Source organism: Argiope bruennichi, chromosome 10 (genome assembly GCF_947563725.1).
Source record: "Argiope bruennichi chromosome 10, qqArgBrue1.1, whole genome shotgun sequence".
NCBI lineage: Eukaryota > Metazoa > Arthropoda > Arachnida > Araneae > Araneidae > Argiope > Argiope bruennichi.
The window spans coordinates 100,966,521-100,981,849 of record NC_079160.1 but is presented as its reverse complement, the minus strand read 5'-3'; the positions used below and the strand labels follow the sequence as shown (position 1 = coordinate 100,981,849).

The window sequence follows — 15,329 nt, the reverse complement described above, 5'->3', positions numbered from 1 at the left end:
GTAACAATAAAACATAAAGAGCAAGATAAATGAAACTTGAGTACAGTTTTTGCATCTAAAAGTGTGGATTCGTATCAAATTTTAATGGACAGTCAATCCGTTAAAGGGTTGACTGCCCATCGGTTTATATGCTCGCATGCATGTGAACGCAATAACTCTTAGATTAATGAAATTTGGTTTTATGATTTTGCTCCTGAAATTATAATTTCATGTCAAATTTTGGTTTAAATCGATTGAAAAATGTGGTCCAAAATGCATACCTGCTTTTCCATATTACCATTACTTGACTACTCCTACTCGCCCATAGGTATAGATAAAACTGAATGACCGGACCACCGCGACAATAACACTCGTGAAAACTGTGGTTGAGTCCTAAGGGCCATCACCAGCCACGGCACAACCCTTCCCTAGGGATGTACGCAACGTCATCGATGGGAGGTAGCCAAGCCCCATATCTTTCTGTATTCACCGAAAGTGGCGAGTACCAACCACCATACTGGAGGCTTCTCTACTTCATTTTTGAGGTGTCTTCCAGTTGGAGGGTTTTCCATATTATTGCGAAGCACAAAACACTCATGAGTGAGATTTTGAAAATTAAAACTTGAGCCTCCGAGATATTTGCCTTGCCCAAGGCTTACAATTTATATGCGGGGAAAGAGGGGGGGGGGGGTAATTATTAAAGAAAAAGTTCCCGGAAAAAAAAATTCCCGCTGGTTTATTCGAAAAAAAAATGTCACATCTGAAAAGTTAGAAAATAAATACAGAGAATTAAAGTTTACTTAATTATAAATTAAATGACGAGTTGTAGTTGGATTAAATTTGTTAATAACTAGTTTTAAATTTTGAACCAAATTCAATACGGATGCTGTCATTTATGAAAATATTTCATATTCAGCCATAAGCAACAGATTTTCAGTAATTTGGTACAACTCCAATCAGATCCATCTTATAATATGCCGTTTTCAAGAGAACGAGTTGGTAGAGTTATAGAGTAACTCAATCATTGTATGAGGATTTTATTGACGTTAAAATCAGATAAGTAATAGGATCTTGAATTGTATTTTGTTATATTTATTAAATAGATTATAATTTTTTTGTTAAATTTGGTACATTTTGTAATATTTTACTCACTAAATATCGATTTGATAATAGTGATTCGAACGCCTATTTAAAAATGAATGTCTACTAATCATTAATGATGGTAATTCTCTGGTCTGATATCTGCCGGATTATTGAGAGTCAAAGGTGCTTCTAATTATTGAATCACTATATATAGCCATTGCATATCTCTTATATATAAGAAAAATATTAATTTAATCAATTTAATATTGATAATAAAGAAATTTCCTCTTTTAAAAAAATAGATTCAAATGAATATTTAAAAAATGCTAAAACAGAAATCTGCTTTTAGCTTTGTTTTACAACTGTTGCGTTTCGTCTGAGCTACGTACATAATTAATTAAACCAACAAAATGCATTTTTTATTCGTTATTGTCAAGGCCTAAAACGATATTTTGTGGCTTAGTTTGGACAAAATAAGGCCTATTTGAAAATTGCATAATTTTGTACAGTAGTCGTAAGGGAAATTGAGCCGCCTCGTCTCTAAATCGCCTCACCACACTAACAAAAGAATATTTGATCATGGCAAGTTTAATAATAGGCTCCAGAATAAGTATAAATTGTTTAAAGTAGTTTTTCAAAAAGAATTAATTACTTTTAACATGACAATATTTATAATAAGGCATGGTATCTACAAATTGTGAAATGCATGATTAAAAAATCGTTCAGCACGTTTCACGAGGTAAACCATTGGACCTAGAGTTATTAAAAGTTACTTTATGGAGAATAGATGCTTACAAATAAAAAGTTTTTCAAAATTTTTAATTAGATTCCTTATTGAATAAATAGTTAAAATTTTAGAGATTTTTTAAAAATAATTTTAAAAAAATTATTATTGTACAAAAAAATATTTTTTTTTGCGGCACTTTAAAATTAAAAAAAAATAGTACTTTTATATCCACACAGTTCTTTTTAGTTTTTCGTATATAAATTATAGAAAAATTATTGTAATCGTCAAAAAGTTCGACTTCGAGATTTTGGCGAAATACTACATCCCCCTTGAGTTTGAGAAATAGGTTTTTGGCATTATGCTTGTCTGTCTGTCTGTGAACATGATAAGTTAAAAACGCTTTGAACTAGAAAGATGAAATTTAGTATATAGACTTTCAACCAAAATTTGTGTCAAATTTTGAATGAAATTCATTCGAAAGAAGTCTGTCTAGAGATTCGAGTACAAGCGAACTTGATAATTACAAAAGGTAAAAAGCTAGATAGATAAAATTTGGTACGCATGTTTAACATTTAAAATGCTGATGATCCATATCAATTTTTGAACCAAATCTGTCAAACAATTGACCATCTGTCGGTCGGTACTTTAACTGTAACATGTAAGTGAATAATTGAATACAATGAATTAAACCAATAAAATTCGGTATGTAATCTTGTGATTACATTTGTTTAGTTGTATTAACATCCCGTTTTAAAGCAACACTAGAGCTGTTTTGGGATGGACCTCGTAAATTTGATCCGCGGTCAGATGACGAGGACGACATTTGAGCTGGTAGTTCCGTGTCATGCTTTGGCTTCAATCGGTCGGAATAAGGCGTTCTAAAATGCATATTCATACGATAAATACAGGTAAAATGCTAGATTCACACCAAAAATCCATACTTCCTAACTACTGTTCATCAAGGCTATGCAAAGCACTCGCGGTCTTAACCGAAATCCACAATTTCATACGAAGGAAATTGGATAATGTCTTTCTTGGAGAATGCGAGAAAGTTCAGGGGAAACTATTCGCAATGGCTTCCTTAATTTTAATAAATTTGTAAAAATATTTTATGTATATACTACATCAATAGTTATACATATATAATGGCATCATTATCGATAAAAATTATCAAATAAGTCAATCAATAGTAGTATTTATACAACGACGTGTTCCCAAGACTAATTTTCTTTAACTTTTCTCATCTCTTACTTATATTCATTACAATATAATATAGAAGCAAATTTATTATTAATAAAATTACCAAATATTTTTTCTTTAATAATTTAATAAATATTTAACTTAAGGCTGAGATAGTTAAATCACTTTTTTTGGACCGGAGGTTCCAAACCTGATTACATCAGTAAAGGGAGGGTATATGGTATTGGTTCGCGTTAAATCTGACGGCATTTTTTAAAATTTTTTTTTAATATTTGAAGAGGGAGGAGTTAATTTAAGAGGTATATTCGTCATCTTATAACATTTTCCAACTAGGTCTGTTTGAAAAAGTTCTAGTGTTTTTTTTTCAGAAAAGGACATTAATATAATTAAACTATATCAAATTAATTAATTCAAATAAACTCCACTATAGCATTGATTCTAAAATTGAGGAAAAAAAGCTTTAATTTTCAGAGTCCCGATGATTTAATTGTTAACCAGAGTAGATGTTAAAATTGGAAATGCCTCAAGAATCTATCTTATATAGAGAAAAAAATCTTTATTATTAATAAAAAAGATTTTAAAAGTAATAATACTATTATTTAAAGTTCAACATTTCAATATAAAAAATAAAATTCTAAAATATAAAAATATCTAAGCCTCAATCTGTTGATTAACACGAGAAATAGTACAGTTGTTATTCAATATGTTTAGGTATAATTTAGCACAACACGATTGTTTGTTGCCTAGTAATAAAATTTAGAATAGGCGTAAGAAAAAGCAATGAAAAACTTCTAAATTAATTCTATTGAAACTATTTTTTCCGAGTTAGATTATATATAAAAAAAAATTTGCATTTATTTTGTATTCTTAATAAAGACTGGGAACCAAGATTTATTTTAAAACAAGGACTCACATAAAAAAATTGGAGAAATTCTAAATATTTATAATCTATGTTATAATCTCCCTCTATTATAATTCATTGTCTCAACTGCTAATATATTAGCAGAATAAACTAGAATAAAAAAAAAATATTTCATCGCAAAAATTAGTTTTACCCTCAAAAAATCCCATGTATCGGAAGACTAATATATTTATTATCTGCAAGTAAAGTTTATTTTGAGGAACTCTTACAGAAGACTGCAAATAAAAAATTATGTATTGACAAAAATCCGAGTAAGAAAGTAATTTTTATTTAATTTCATCTGTTCCATCACGTCCATTTTGTTTAGAATTTTGAGAAAAAATTCTTTATATAGTTTAAAATACTTTACCTTTACATTTTTAAAATAGTCTGTTTCTCCAAATACAGCCAATTCTTATGTTCCGCAGATAAGTTTGAATTTGGAGTTTAAATTATTTAAAGTCATAAGAGTCATTAATTTGTCTTTAATTAATTTTTATAATATCAGAAACACTATCTGAAAAAAAATTAAAAGACATTCAGCAAAACTTCCAATTCAATTCTATTCTAACAAATTTTCGTGGATAAATAATCCAACAAAGCTGAGGAATATTTTCTGTTGTTTAAAAAAAAACAACGATATTTAAAATAAATAAATAAATAAAACAGTCCTCAAATAAATCATATTCGTCAGTAATTCAATTTAAGAAAACGGTTTCTGTAAAAAAAATTTTTTCCTAAAGTCGTCTGCATAGCAATAATAATTTCAAGAACATTAATAATTTTCAAACTGCGATACTAAAAATCATTTATTATTTTTTTCAAAGGTTACTAAAGGTTTAAAGTTAAACTATGATCTAAATAATGAATTCATACCAGAAGTGGTAACATATGCATTATTCATAAGCCCTAATATTTTAATTCCGTTGCCCATTTATGTCCAAATAATAATAGCCTTAATGCATATAAGTTGAAAAGGGAACTTCAAAAGAACAGTTGCGATATAATGTTTTATGAATAAATAAATATTTGAGCTTATCTTTTATTCGTTTTTTTTATCTTTTCCTATTTAATACTTGTTTAGCTTTCAAATCAAGTTTATTCGCATGGAAGAAAATGCAATTCAGCAGAGAATTTAAATCACGAGAGAACTGTATCTGATAAGCAGAAAATTCTTTTTTCTTCAATTATTTGAAAATTTTCTAACAGGCCGTAGCAACTCAAGATTCTGACTAATGATGAAAAGCAGAAACGGGTGTTTTCTTAGAAATTGAGCAATTCTAGAGGATTTATCTATATTCTAAACGAACAAAAGAATTTTATTTTTAATCTATTTTGTCTATAGCACTTACATTATGTAATGCGTTCTTTATTTTTTCCCCTCCATTTACAAGAATAAATGCAAATGAATATTCCAGTGTTCGAGATAATTTTTTTCTCTATTTTAATTCTGTTCTAGAAAAAAAAAACCTGATTCTGCAAACGATTTCGTTTTATATAATATTCTTAATTCACCGCACGCTTTTTTTTTTTTTTTTTTTTTTTTTTCACTGAAGATAACGAATGATGAACAGCAATAAAAATTGTATTCAGCTTGGTATTTATATGAGAGAAAGGGAGAAGGGAAAAAAAAAATGAAATAAATTTGGCATAGTTTGGCGATATTTTCAATGGGAGAAACATTTTTTCTGTCGCGTGACTATTGCTCCCGATGAAGCATTCCGGTTTTGCTGGCGAGGGAAACAGATGCCTCCATTTTTTTAGTCTTGTAACCCATTCCCCAAACATGTAATCATGAAAGCCAATTAAAGAAAAGTCTGAATTGGAATGGTTTGAAGCAGTTTTTCTACCGAAGAAATCTTTTTATGGGAGAAGAAAATACCAGTTCGACTTCTTTCGAAATTATTGGGCTGCATTTTCGAGAACTTTGCTTTTATCTTCATATAGGTTTTTCAGATTTCTTTAGAATTCCTTTTCAATCATTGAATATGCGAAAGAGTTGACAAATCTGATATTTTTAGGCCTTACTTTTGGAGAAATTCGGATGCGTAATTTGGTGTTTGAAAGAGGAAAACTGATAGCAGAATATAAAAAGAGTAAACTATTTAATTAACACAAACAAGTAAATTAATTTTAATACGCTTTTAGAACTAAATTTTATAATGCAAGGATGAAAAATAAATCAATTTGATTAGTACAGATTAAACAAAATTAATTTTCTTTCAAACAAAACAACAAAGAATAATGTATATTCTGAATTTTGCTTTCCTTATATTTAATTAAATATATTTAATAGAAATAAAAATCTCAGTTTACAAATAAATAATATCTTCAGTGAAATTTTAACAATTTTCTAACCAAAAATATCACGAGACGGTTTTATAAAAACAATCCTATGAAGAACAGAAAATATATTGAAGTATTTATATATTAATGACAGTATGAAAAAATTTAAATTATGAAGTAATAGTAGTATTCACATTTCATACATTATGATGCCTTCAAACTACAAAAACAAAAATTTATTATAGCATTTGCAACTGGATTAGAAGTCAAGATAACAATGAAAATTTTCCATATAAATATTACAAAAGCAGATCGAAAACTCAAAATATTAGCCTGATTCTGTAACTGGGCATAATTATGCTACTGGAAATCAATTCCAAAGTAATCATTTTACGATAGAACAGAAAAAATTCAGTAATTTTCTAAAATTAGCAACAATAACTTAATAAAGTGGATGCAGTAATAACTTGAAATATATCAAGGAATAGTTTTCTCGAATTAATACAATTCTACATCCAGTTTAAACACATATTATTCAAAGAATTAGATATATACTCAAAAGGAGAGGCCCGGCTGAAAACTTTTAGAGAATATTTCAATATTTAATTATTTAGAAGATTAATTTAAATATTTTATTTTAAAGAATTGAAATGTGAAGATAATAGAAATGACAAATGAGACTAATGAATAATCACATTTTAGAGAAAATACTATGGTAAGCTATAAATAAATATAAATGCCTTAAACTTCAATGTTTCGTTGACATATTCTGCCAAAATTATAGTTAAACATGTTAAAAATTAGTTACGTGTTGTTACGTTTGTTAATAATAATTTTGTTTGATATAAGAATAAATTCCTTCTAAGTTGCTAGAATTTTTAAAAATTGTAACTATTCTTTTCTATATTTTTCATATATTCTATTTGGTAAAAGGTCGTACATTTTTGCATTTTCACAAAAAGCATTAGTTTTAATTTGATCAACTAAAGTAGCTGTAAAATTTATCTTAAAAAAGTAATCAAAAGTGATTAAGGTTGAACAATCAAATTATAATGGATTTGAGACATTTAACTACCATTTTCAACTAAACGTTTTATACTTGAACAGTTTAGCAAAATTTTTGGTCTTTTCTTTTTAATTATAAAGGAAGAAAAATTAATATTTTCGACTATTCTTTTACAGTTGAATACAATTTAACAAAATTTTCGATCAAATCATTTCAATTATAAAGGAAGGAAAAAATCTTCTACAGTTGAATATCATTTAGCAAAATTTTCGGTTCAGTCTTTCTAAGTATTAAGAAAGAAAAACTAACAATTTTCGGCAAATCTTTCTTTTATAGTTAAATAAAATTTAATAAAAGTTTTAATCTAAACTTTTTAACTAATAAGAAAAAAAAATTATCAGAAAGAATATGAAAGACGAGTTAAAAACGACTGGTTAAAGTGTAATAAATTAAATTTTTCAAATTCAAACTAAATGTATACAACATATCGAGGTAAAAAAAGCCAATAATATAATGAATTTTGAATGCCTGACGAATAAAATTTCCCTCTCACAATATAGCAAACACAAGCTTCATTGCTATCATTTTGAGAATGAAATAAAGGATATTTTTGATTGTGATTCATACAAAGAAGACGACCAATTAAAACAACAACAAATTTGATCTGTGAAATTAAAAATACACACAAAAGAAAAGCCTGCAATTCACAAATAATGATTTACAAAACGATTTCACAAATAAAAAGTTACCAAACGATTTCACAAATAACGATTTACCAAACGATTTGACGATTACTTATTTACCAAAATTTCAATGAATTCCGTTTTTGAATAAATAAAAAAATTTAGTCTAATATAAATCCAAGCATTATCGTCAAAATGCAGCAGATTTCAGACATATTCCATATTTTGGAGCACTTCTTTCACAACTGATCAAAATTGCCAAAAAGAAAAATAAATATATTTTTTCAATCTATCCATTTTGTCAACAATAATAGATATCCAACTCACCTTGCACAAACAACAGAGGGATAGCGGACAGGAACGTCAAAACGAACGTTAGGCACATGTCACTGGGCGCCGCAGCTAAACGGCACGCGGCCGGTTTCCACTCTGTCAACTGATGATTGTAAAGATACTTTCGCGTGCACTCGACTCGATCGGCGTAGGGTTGCCGCACCCAAATTGTTCTCAACGCCAAATGGTTCACGCAGGAGCTCGAATTGCAAAGTTTTGAAGCGGCCGGCTCAACTGAGCTTAGTTTTATTGAATGGTGAACGTGGGTGAGAGGGGGAGGGGGTATTGTGGACACAATACAACCGCGAGTATTTGTTTTTGTTTAGATTGTTTGTTAGAGTACGTTTTTTTTTTTTTTTTTTTATGTGTGGATAGTTTTGAAGATGGATGTGATGCAGCAAAGTGGTGTTTTCAGTTTTGATGGATTATTTAAAAGAAAATTCAACTGAAAGAGGTTTATTTATGAAAGTATTATGTAGCTTTATGTTCTTTTAAAAGTTTTTTTTGCATGAACAGTATAAATTAGTACTAAATAAAATGAAATGATGAGAAGTGTAAGAGAACTAATTTCAGAGCAATTTAAGATGATAGATGTGTTTCATTAACCTTGATCGTGCTTTGAATTTTTTGCAACATAATTTTGTAAAACCCACTGCCAATTTAATCTTGCTTTAAGAGAAGAATGTTATACACACACACACACACACACACACACACACACACACACACACACACACACACATACACACACACACACATATATATATATATATATTAAAAATTCATAAACTATCTAATGCGTATGAAATTTAAAGTAGAAAAAGTTTGATTGTTTATTGTTTAAGAAGAATTAGGTTTGAATTCCATTAATCATTAACTAAATATTTAGCGGAAGAAACAGTAACCAATAATTCACAACTTTGAATAAGCGAAATGGGTGCATCAGTATCCGAATTCATGTTAGAGATAATCGCAACTTTTTCTAGAGCTCAAAAATTTTATAAATTGATTATGTTGATTGGAATAACTTAAGAATCTTTGGTAATTGCAAAAGCGAGTTTATCTTCAGTATAATTTTTAATAAAAGAAACTACAGTTCGTTTCAGAAGACCATGCCTATTACTTTTGGATGATTTTATTCTGAAGGTGGGTGCTTCGCAGAGTGCAAGCAAAACATTCTTCCAGCATTTTTTGTTTAGCACATTTTTATTTTTATAATTCTTTTTTTGATTTTCTTTTTCATTTTGTTTCTGAATTTAATTATTTTGTTTTAATTTAAGTCTGTATAATATTTCTATACGGTGTTTGATAAAAAATAAACATCTTTTTTATATATCACCTCACCCTTCATATGGCATAAGTGAAACCAATTTGAGCATGCGCAAAAGCGTAGAGGTTTAGTTTAGTTATATTAACGTCCCGTTTTAAAGCAACACTAGGGATATCTTGGGACTGTCCTCTTAATTTTGAGCTGCGGTCAGATGACGAGGACGAAACCTGAGCTAGCATCCTCCTCTCCAAATTTTGTACATCACACCAGCGGGAGGACGTTCCACCCCTACAGAATTAAAGTACACTAGACCCGCACACATGAGGGTTCTTAGGTGGAATCGGGTCCAAAACCTGAGATCCTCAGGTTCTGAAGTTATGACCTTACATCCGGGCCACCACGGTCCTTTTACTGTTTAACACTTGTAATTTTGTGAAAATATCGAAGTCGAATTTTTTTTTAATGGTTACAATATTTTCTCTTCATTTGCCGGAATGATTTCCCCGAAACTATCTCGCATTCTCAGATCGCGATATTGTAAGCATTTTCGAACGATTTAACTCCGTTAAAGGGTGATATGAAGTAACAAGTTCTCGTTTCCGGAATTCTTTATTGGTTCTTGAGTTTTCCTTCCATTCCTTTGTATTCATTTTCTTTCACGTAAACCTGAACCCTCAGTTTGGTGAAATAAACGCTTCCTGGCGCATGCTCAGAATTGCTAAGGGTTTCCGTATCTGAGAATTGGCAGTATCCTCTGATAAAGATGTTGTACCACCCCGCATAAATATTGTTGGCCTTTTGAGAGATCATGAACTTTACGAATGCACAAATTTTTATTTCAGACTGCCGTAGATGAACACTTTACTCTTCGCAGAATGCCCAGTATTAAACAGAAGAACAGTATTAATGAAAATACTATATAGTAGGGAAAAAAATTGTGTAAGCATTTTGGTTGTTTTTACACCAATCGATTAAAATCAAAATATGGCACAGAAAAACAGTTGTAATGGCGAGATTACATACCAAATTTCATTAATTCAGCTTTTGAGTTATCTCATTTACATATGTGTGAAATTACAGGCCAACACACGATTAACAAACCAACTGATTTGATTCAGAATTGATACGAATTTAAGTTTTGGATGTTAAAACTACGTAACAAATTGAAATATTTTGCTTTCTGGTATAAGAAATATATGGAAGTATTGTACAATGATGCGTAAAACTTAAGCAACAGGTGCTTTTTTTGCCATAACTCCACGAGAAATCATTTGAGAGACATGAAATTCAGAAATTGGAGACAGCATTTTGCACTTAAACGAAGCATAGTTGCGCAAAAATGAATACAATACATATAGTATGGAATCAAACAAAAAAGATGTTATTGAACTCATAGTATTGAGTATAGTACTCATGATTGTCTGTCCAAGAGGAAGAACAACAAGCAGATGTTCCTTAGTATGGGATATGCCCTCCCCTTACTGTAATGGTTGCTTTCTCTCCATACGCAGCACCTGACTGTCCAACAATTCTTGAGGTAAGAGTACCCATTTCTCAATCAGCATCTGTTTCAGTTGTTGAGTGTTTCCCGGATGATATAATCGTACCGCAAGGCATCTTCCCAAAGCATCCCGCACATGTTCTATGGGATTTAAATCAGGAGAGAATGCTGGCCAATTTATTTGAGTGATATCTTCACTTTCTAATAGTTGCTGAACATCAGCAGTCCGGTGTGACCATGCATTGTCATCCATAAAAACGAAGTCTGGTCCAATAGCAACTCGAAACAGATGCACATGAGGAAGGATACCTACTTACAATAGCAATCTCCGGTTACAGAAACTATGTCGAAAATATGGAGCTCAGTCCACCCGTTCAGCATAATACTTCCCCGACGACAATTTCAGGACCACCGTAGCTGTCTCTTTCCGTGATGTTACTGGGATGAAACCTTGTTCGAACTGTCACTAAATCAGCTGGCATTGAGAATCACTTGTGGCATTGAAAGGACTTTCATCCGTAAGGAGGTCACGACTCTATTGATGAGATGCCCAGTTTTTGTCCTCTTTACACCACTCTAAACGGTGCTACCGATGGCCAACTTTCAAATAGATGCAGCGTTCAGAACGGTGGGTGAATAGGCCGCCTTTGTGAAGGCGTCTGGCCACAGTAAACCACGATACTGTCGCCCTATTGCTGTACACAGTTGTTGAGCAGTTGCGCTTTCTGACTGGTATCGGGCTCTTTTCGCCTGCAGGACGATATATCGATCATCCACTGCAGTTGTTTCCATAGGGTGGCCACCACAAATCTTTATTTTTCAAATCTTTCTTTCTTTATTCTTCAAATCTATGGCTTAGAAGACTTTCCAAGCGCGCAAAACATTCGGTTGATTCCGAGCTCTAAGCTACACTCATCAAACTGCGTCCCTCCTCCAGCTTTCTGATCATTCTTCCAGGTGTGATATCGTCCAAGGGATTTCTTCTAGCTATATTTCACGAAAGAAATCACTTACACTTCCAGCGAATGTCTTTAATTGCGCCTCCGTTCTTCCTTTCCTTGTAGTCTTGAGCTGCGCGAGCCGACTGTACGCGCTTTGCGTACACTCACATCGCCTATGATGTTTTGTTCCTGACATTTGCATACGCATTATCTTTCTACTGAATTGCGTGTTCATTGTACTGATCGCAATAACCCCTTTTCTCCAATTTCATGGCTACCTGCTTAAAATTTACATTGTTGCTTAAGTTTTGCACGCCAGTGCAAAACTTACTAGCTTACTAGGCTTTACTAGCGCAAGAGCCATATTTGGCCACACTGTGTCAAGCATATGGTGTATTTAATATATTTATTTTAGAACAGATTTATAAATTTGTATCAAATTATGAATGAAATCCATTCTTAGGGAGTTTGATTTTCTGACTCTTTGAGTACAAGTGAAATCAGTACCTACAGAATGAAAACGCTATGTAGATGAAATTTTTTACTCAGCTTTAAAATTTAAAATATAGATTTTTTATTAAATTTTGAAACGAATTCATCATTGAATGTCTTTTTATATCTCCGCATGCATGTAAACGTATTAACTCATAAATGCAATGACTTAAGTCAATGAAATTTGGTATGTTATCTTGTATTTGTAGCTGTTGTTCCGTATCTAAATTTGGTGTCACACGTTCGGAAAAAAGGCGTCCAAACTGCATATTCCCAGGATGGATTTGGTAAAAGTGCGAGATACAAACCAAAGATTTATATTTCTTATCTATCATTCACCAACGACATGCAAGGTATTTGCAACCTTATTTAAGGCCTATAATGAAAGGAATCAAAAATCTGTTAGAAAGTATGAGGGAAAGTTTCAGAGAGACCATTCCACCGGTTACGTTTTGTGGTTCTCGCATTCCCTTCCGCTCAAACAACCGTACATACTTTTTTGTACGGTGTGAGTGGTTTTCATTCAAAAAGTTCAGGTTAGTTATATTAACGTCCCGTTGTAAAGGAACACTAGGGCTATTTAGGGACGGACCTCGTCATTTTGTACCGCGGTCAGATGACGAGGACGACACCTGAACTGGCACCCCCCTCTCCACACCACAACACGCCAGCGGGAGGACGTTTGGCTTGACGGATTTCGCATGCAACAGACCCCTTACACGACGGTTCTTTGGTGGAATCGGGTCTCGAACCTGAAACCTAACGGTTCACGAGGCGAGACCTTACCACCAGGCCACCACGGCCCTTTCAAAATATTCAGAGAAATTTATAAATGCAGCGCAAAGTCCTCGTGCCAAATTTATGTCGATTCGTTTTTGAGTCGTTGTGTTCACAGAAAAATAGGTAGATTCAAAAACATATTTTTCGGACTCGTAGAGATCTGAAACGTGGGAAATCGTCAAAATCTCTCATCTCTTTCTGGCAATTACAATACTTTCTTTTTTGTATATTTCACACACTAGAAACTAAAAGATGCAGTCAAATTCTTGTTATCAATCCTAATCTTATTTATATACTTTTAGATGATTTTTATCTATGTCAGTGGAGAACGTATGAATACATAATTACAAGATGCAATTATTTTTAACTGTGTCTTATCACGGCTGTCGAAGAATAAGAAACAAAAAATGAAGGTCATAACACTGCCAAAATTTTTATTATAAATTTTTATGGATTCTTTAAAAATGCAAATTAGCTTAGAAATAGATGTGTTTATCGCATTTTAGAAACTGCTCTTATTAAATATTAAAATAATCCCATGCTAATGATAAGTAATAGTAACACTGAAATACATTTAGCATCGAAATTTATTCATTGTCATATATATAAAAATAATTATAAATAATCTAACAGTAATTAAAAAATTATTCAGTCTAACTGTTATCATAATTTTAGAAAAATAATGAATTATTCAACAGCAAGAGAAATATTTAAAATGCAAGGCAACAAAATGAAACGAAATGAATTCTTTCTTATACTAATTATCATATAATCTATTTTAATAAACTTCATATATATGGAACTCATTCTGCATTTATAATGTTAGAGGGATTTTCTAATGCAACTTATCCAATCCATACCATGGAAAATATATATTATAAACCCTCTCTAATCTTAGTGGGATTAATCTCTCTCTTAAAAAAATGAGATTTTTCTGTTTATTTTTGAATTTTCTGTACTCTTTTCTTCTTCTTTTTTCGAATTTTGAGTTCAAGTTATTCTTCACTTTTTGGTGTACTTAATTTTAAACCTATTCATCATTCCGCTCATTGTTATTTACTTGGCTGGCATCCAAAACAGTCTGTAATTTTTGACTCACAGTAAACAAACACTTAGGCCAGTGTCGTTTCTCTCTGGCCGTATATGACCTCGAAGCTTCACCGGTAAGTTGGCCGGCGGGAGTTGTTGTAGCACCTGAACCTCGACTTGATTTTTCAAAGGGGAAGGGGAGGGGGCTTAATTAATAGAATGAGCTTGATAGCTTAATGTGCAATTATTTTATTGTTTTCAGAGATATTATAATTTAAGTGATAAGCAATTTTAATATTTTAAGTGATATTACAATATTTGCGTGAAGAGACAATATTCTATATAATATCACTTAACCAACCAATTAATTATATAAAAATAATTACAACTAACCACTGGGGCTGGGCGATGACGGAATTTCATCATCACGATATATTTCCAAACACATATTGTTGTTTTTTGATATATCATGATACCATTATTTATTTATGGTTATTATAAGTTATAAATAACATTTTTTAACATATTGACTGATCAGAACGACCCCGAATAAAAGGAAGTTTCAATTTATATAACAAAAATATTTGTTCTTCTTTTGAATAAAAATAGTTAGAAAATAATTGTGCTAAAACCTTTTTAATAAAGTGTGTCAATGGCAAAGCAATGTCTACATGTTACAATTTATAACATTGATTTTAAAACAAGTATTTTTATATATTAGAATATGACAGTATTTATAGAGATATTAAAAAAAAAATGCTGTATGAAGGTGAAACAGAATGAAGAGCAACAAAAATAAACACTAATCGATAAACAAAACAAAATCGATATTTTTCAAAAACTGACATCAAGAAATAGATTTTTCAAAAATCTTGATTTTTTTAGATAAATCGAAAATTGGCACACCCCTACTAACCACCCTTGGTGACTAACTTATTCGGACAGATAATTGACTGCTAAACAGTCAATATGGAATGCAATAATTTTTTTTAAAAACTCACTTTGCTATTTGATGCGATTCAAAAAATAAATTCAATTGAATCTATTCACTAAAAATTACCGCATTTGCAAATAAAAATGTATATATACTTTGAAATATAAACGAAAGTGAAAATTGT

The 15,329-nt window shown here is 31.1% G+C and overlaps 1 protein-coding gene across 1 annotated transcript in view; it reads right to left on the bottom strand.

Moving 5' to 3' along the window:
* The window catches only part of LOC129989369 (uncharacterized), a 46,951-nt gene extending 38,573 nt beyond the window's left edge, over positions 1-8,378 (bottom strand). Inside the window, exon 1 of the mRNA XM_056097867.1 lies at positions 8,193-8,378. Within this exon, the coding sequence (XP_055953842.1) occupies positions 8,193-8,250 (58 nt within the window). The 5' untranslated portion in view covers positions 8,251-8,378. The remainder of the gene's footprint in view (positions 1-8,192) is intronic.
* Positions 8,379-15,329: the final 6,951 nt, after the last annotated feature.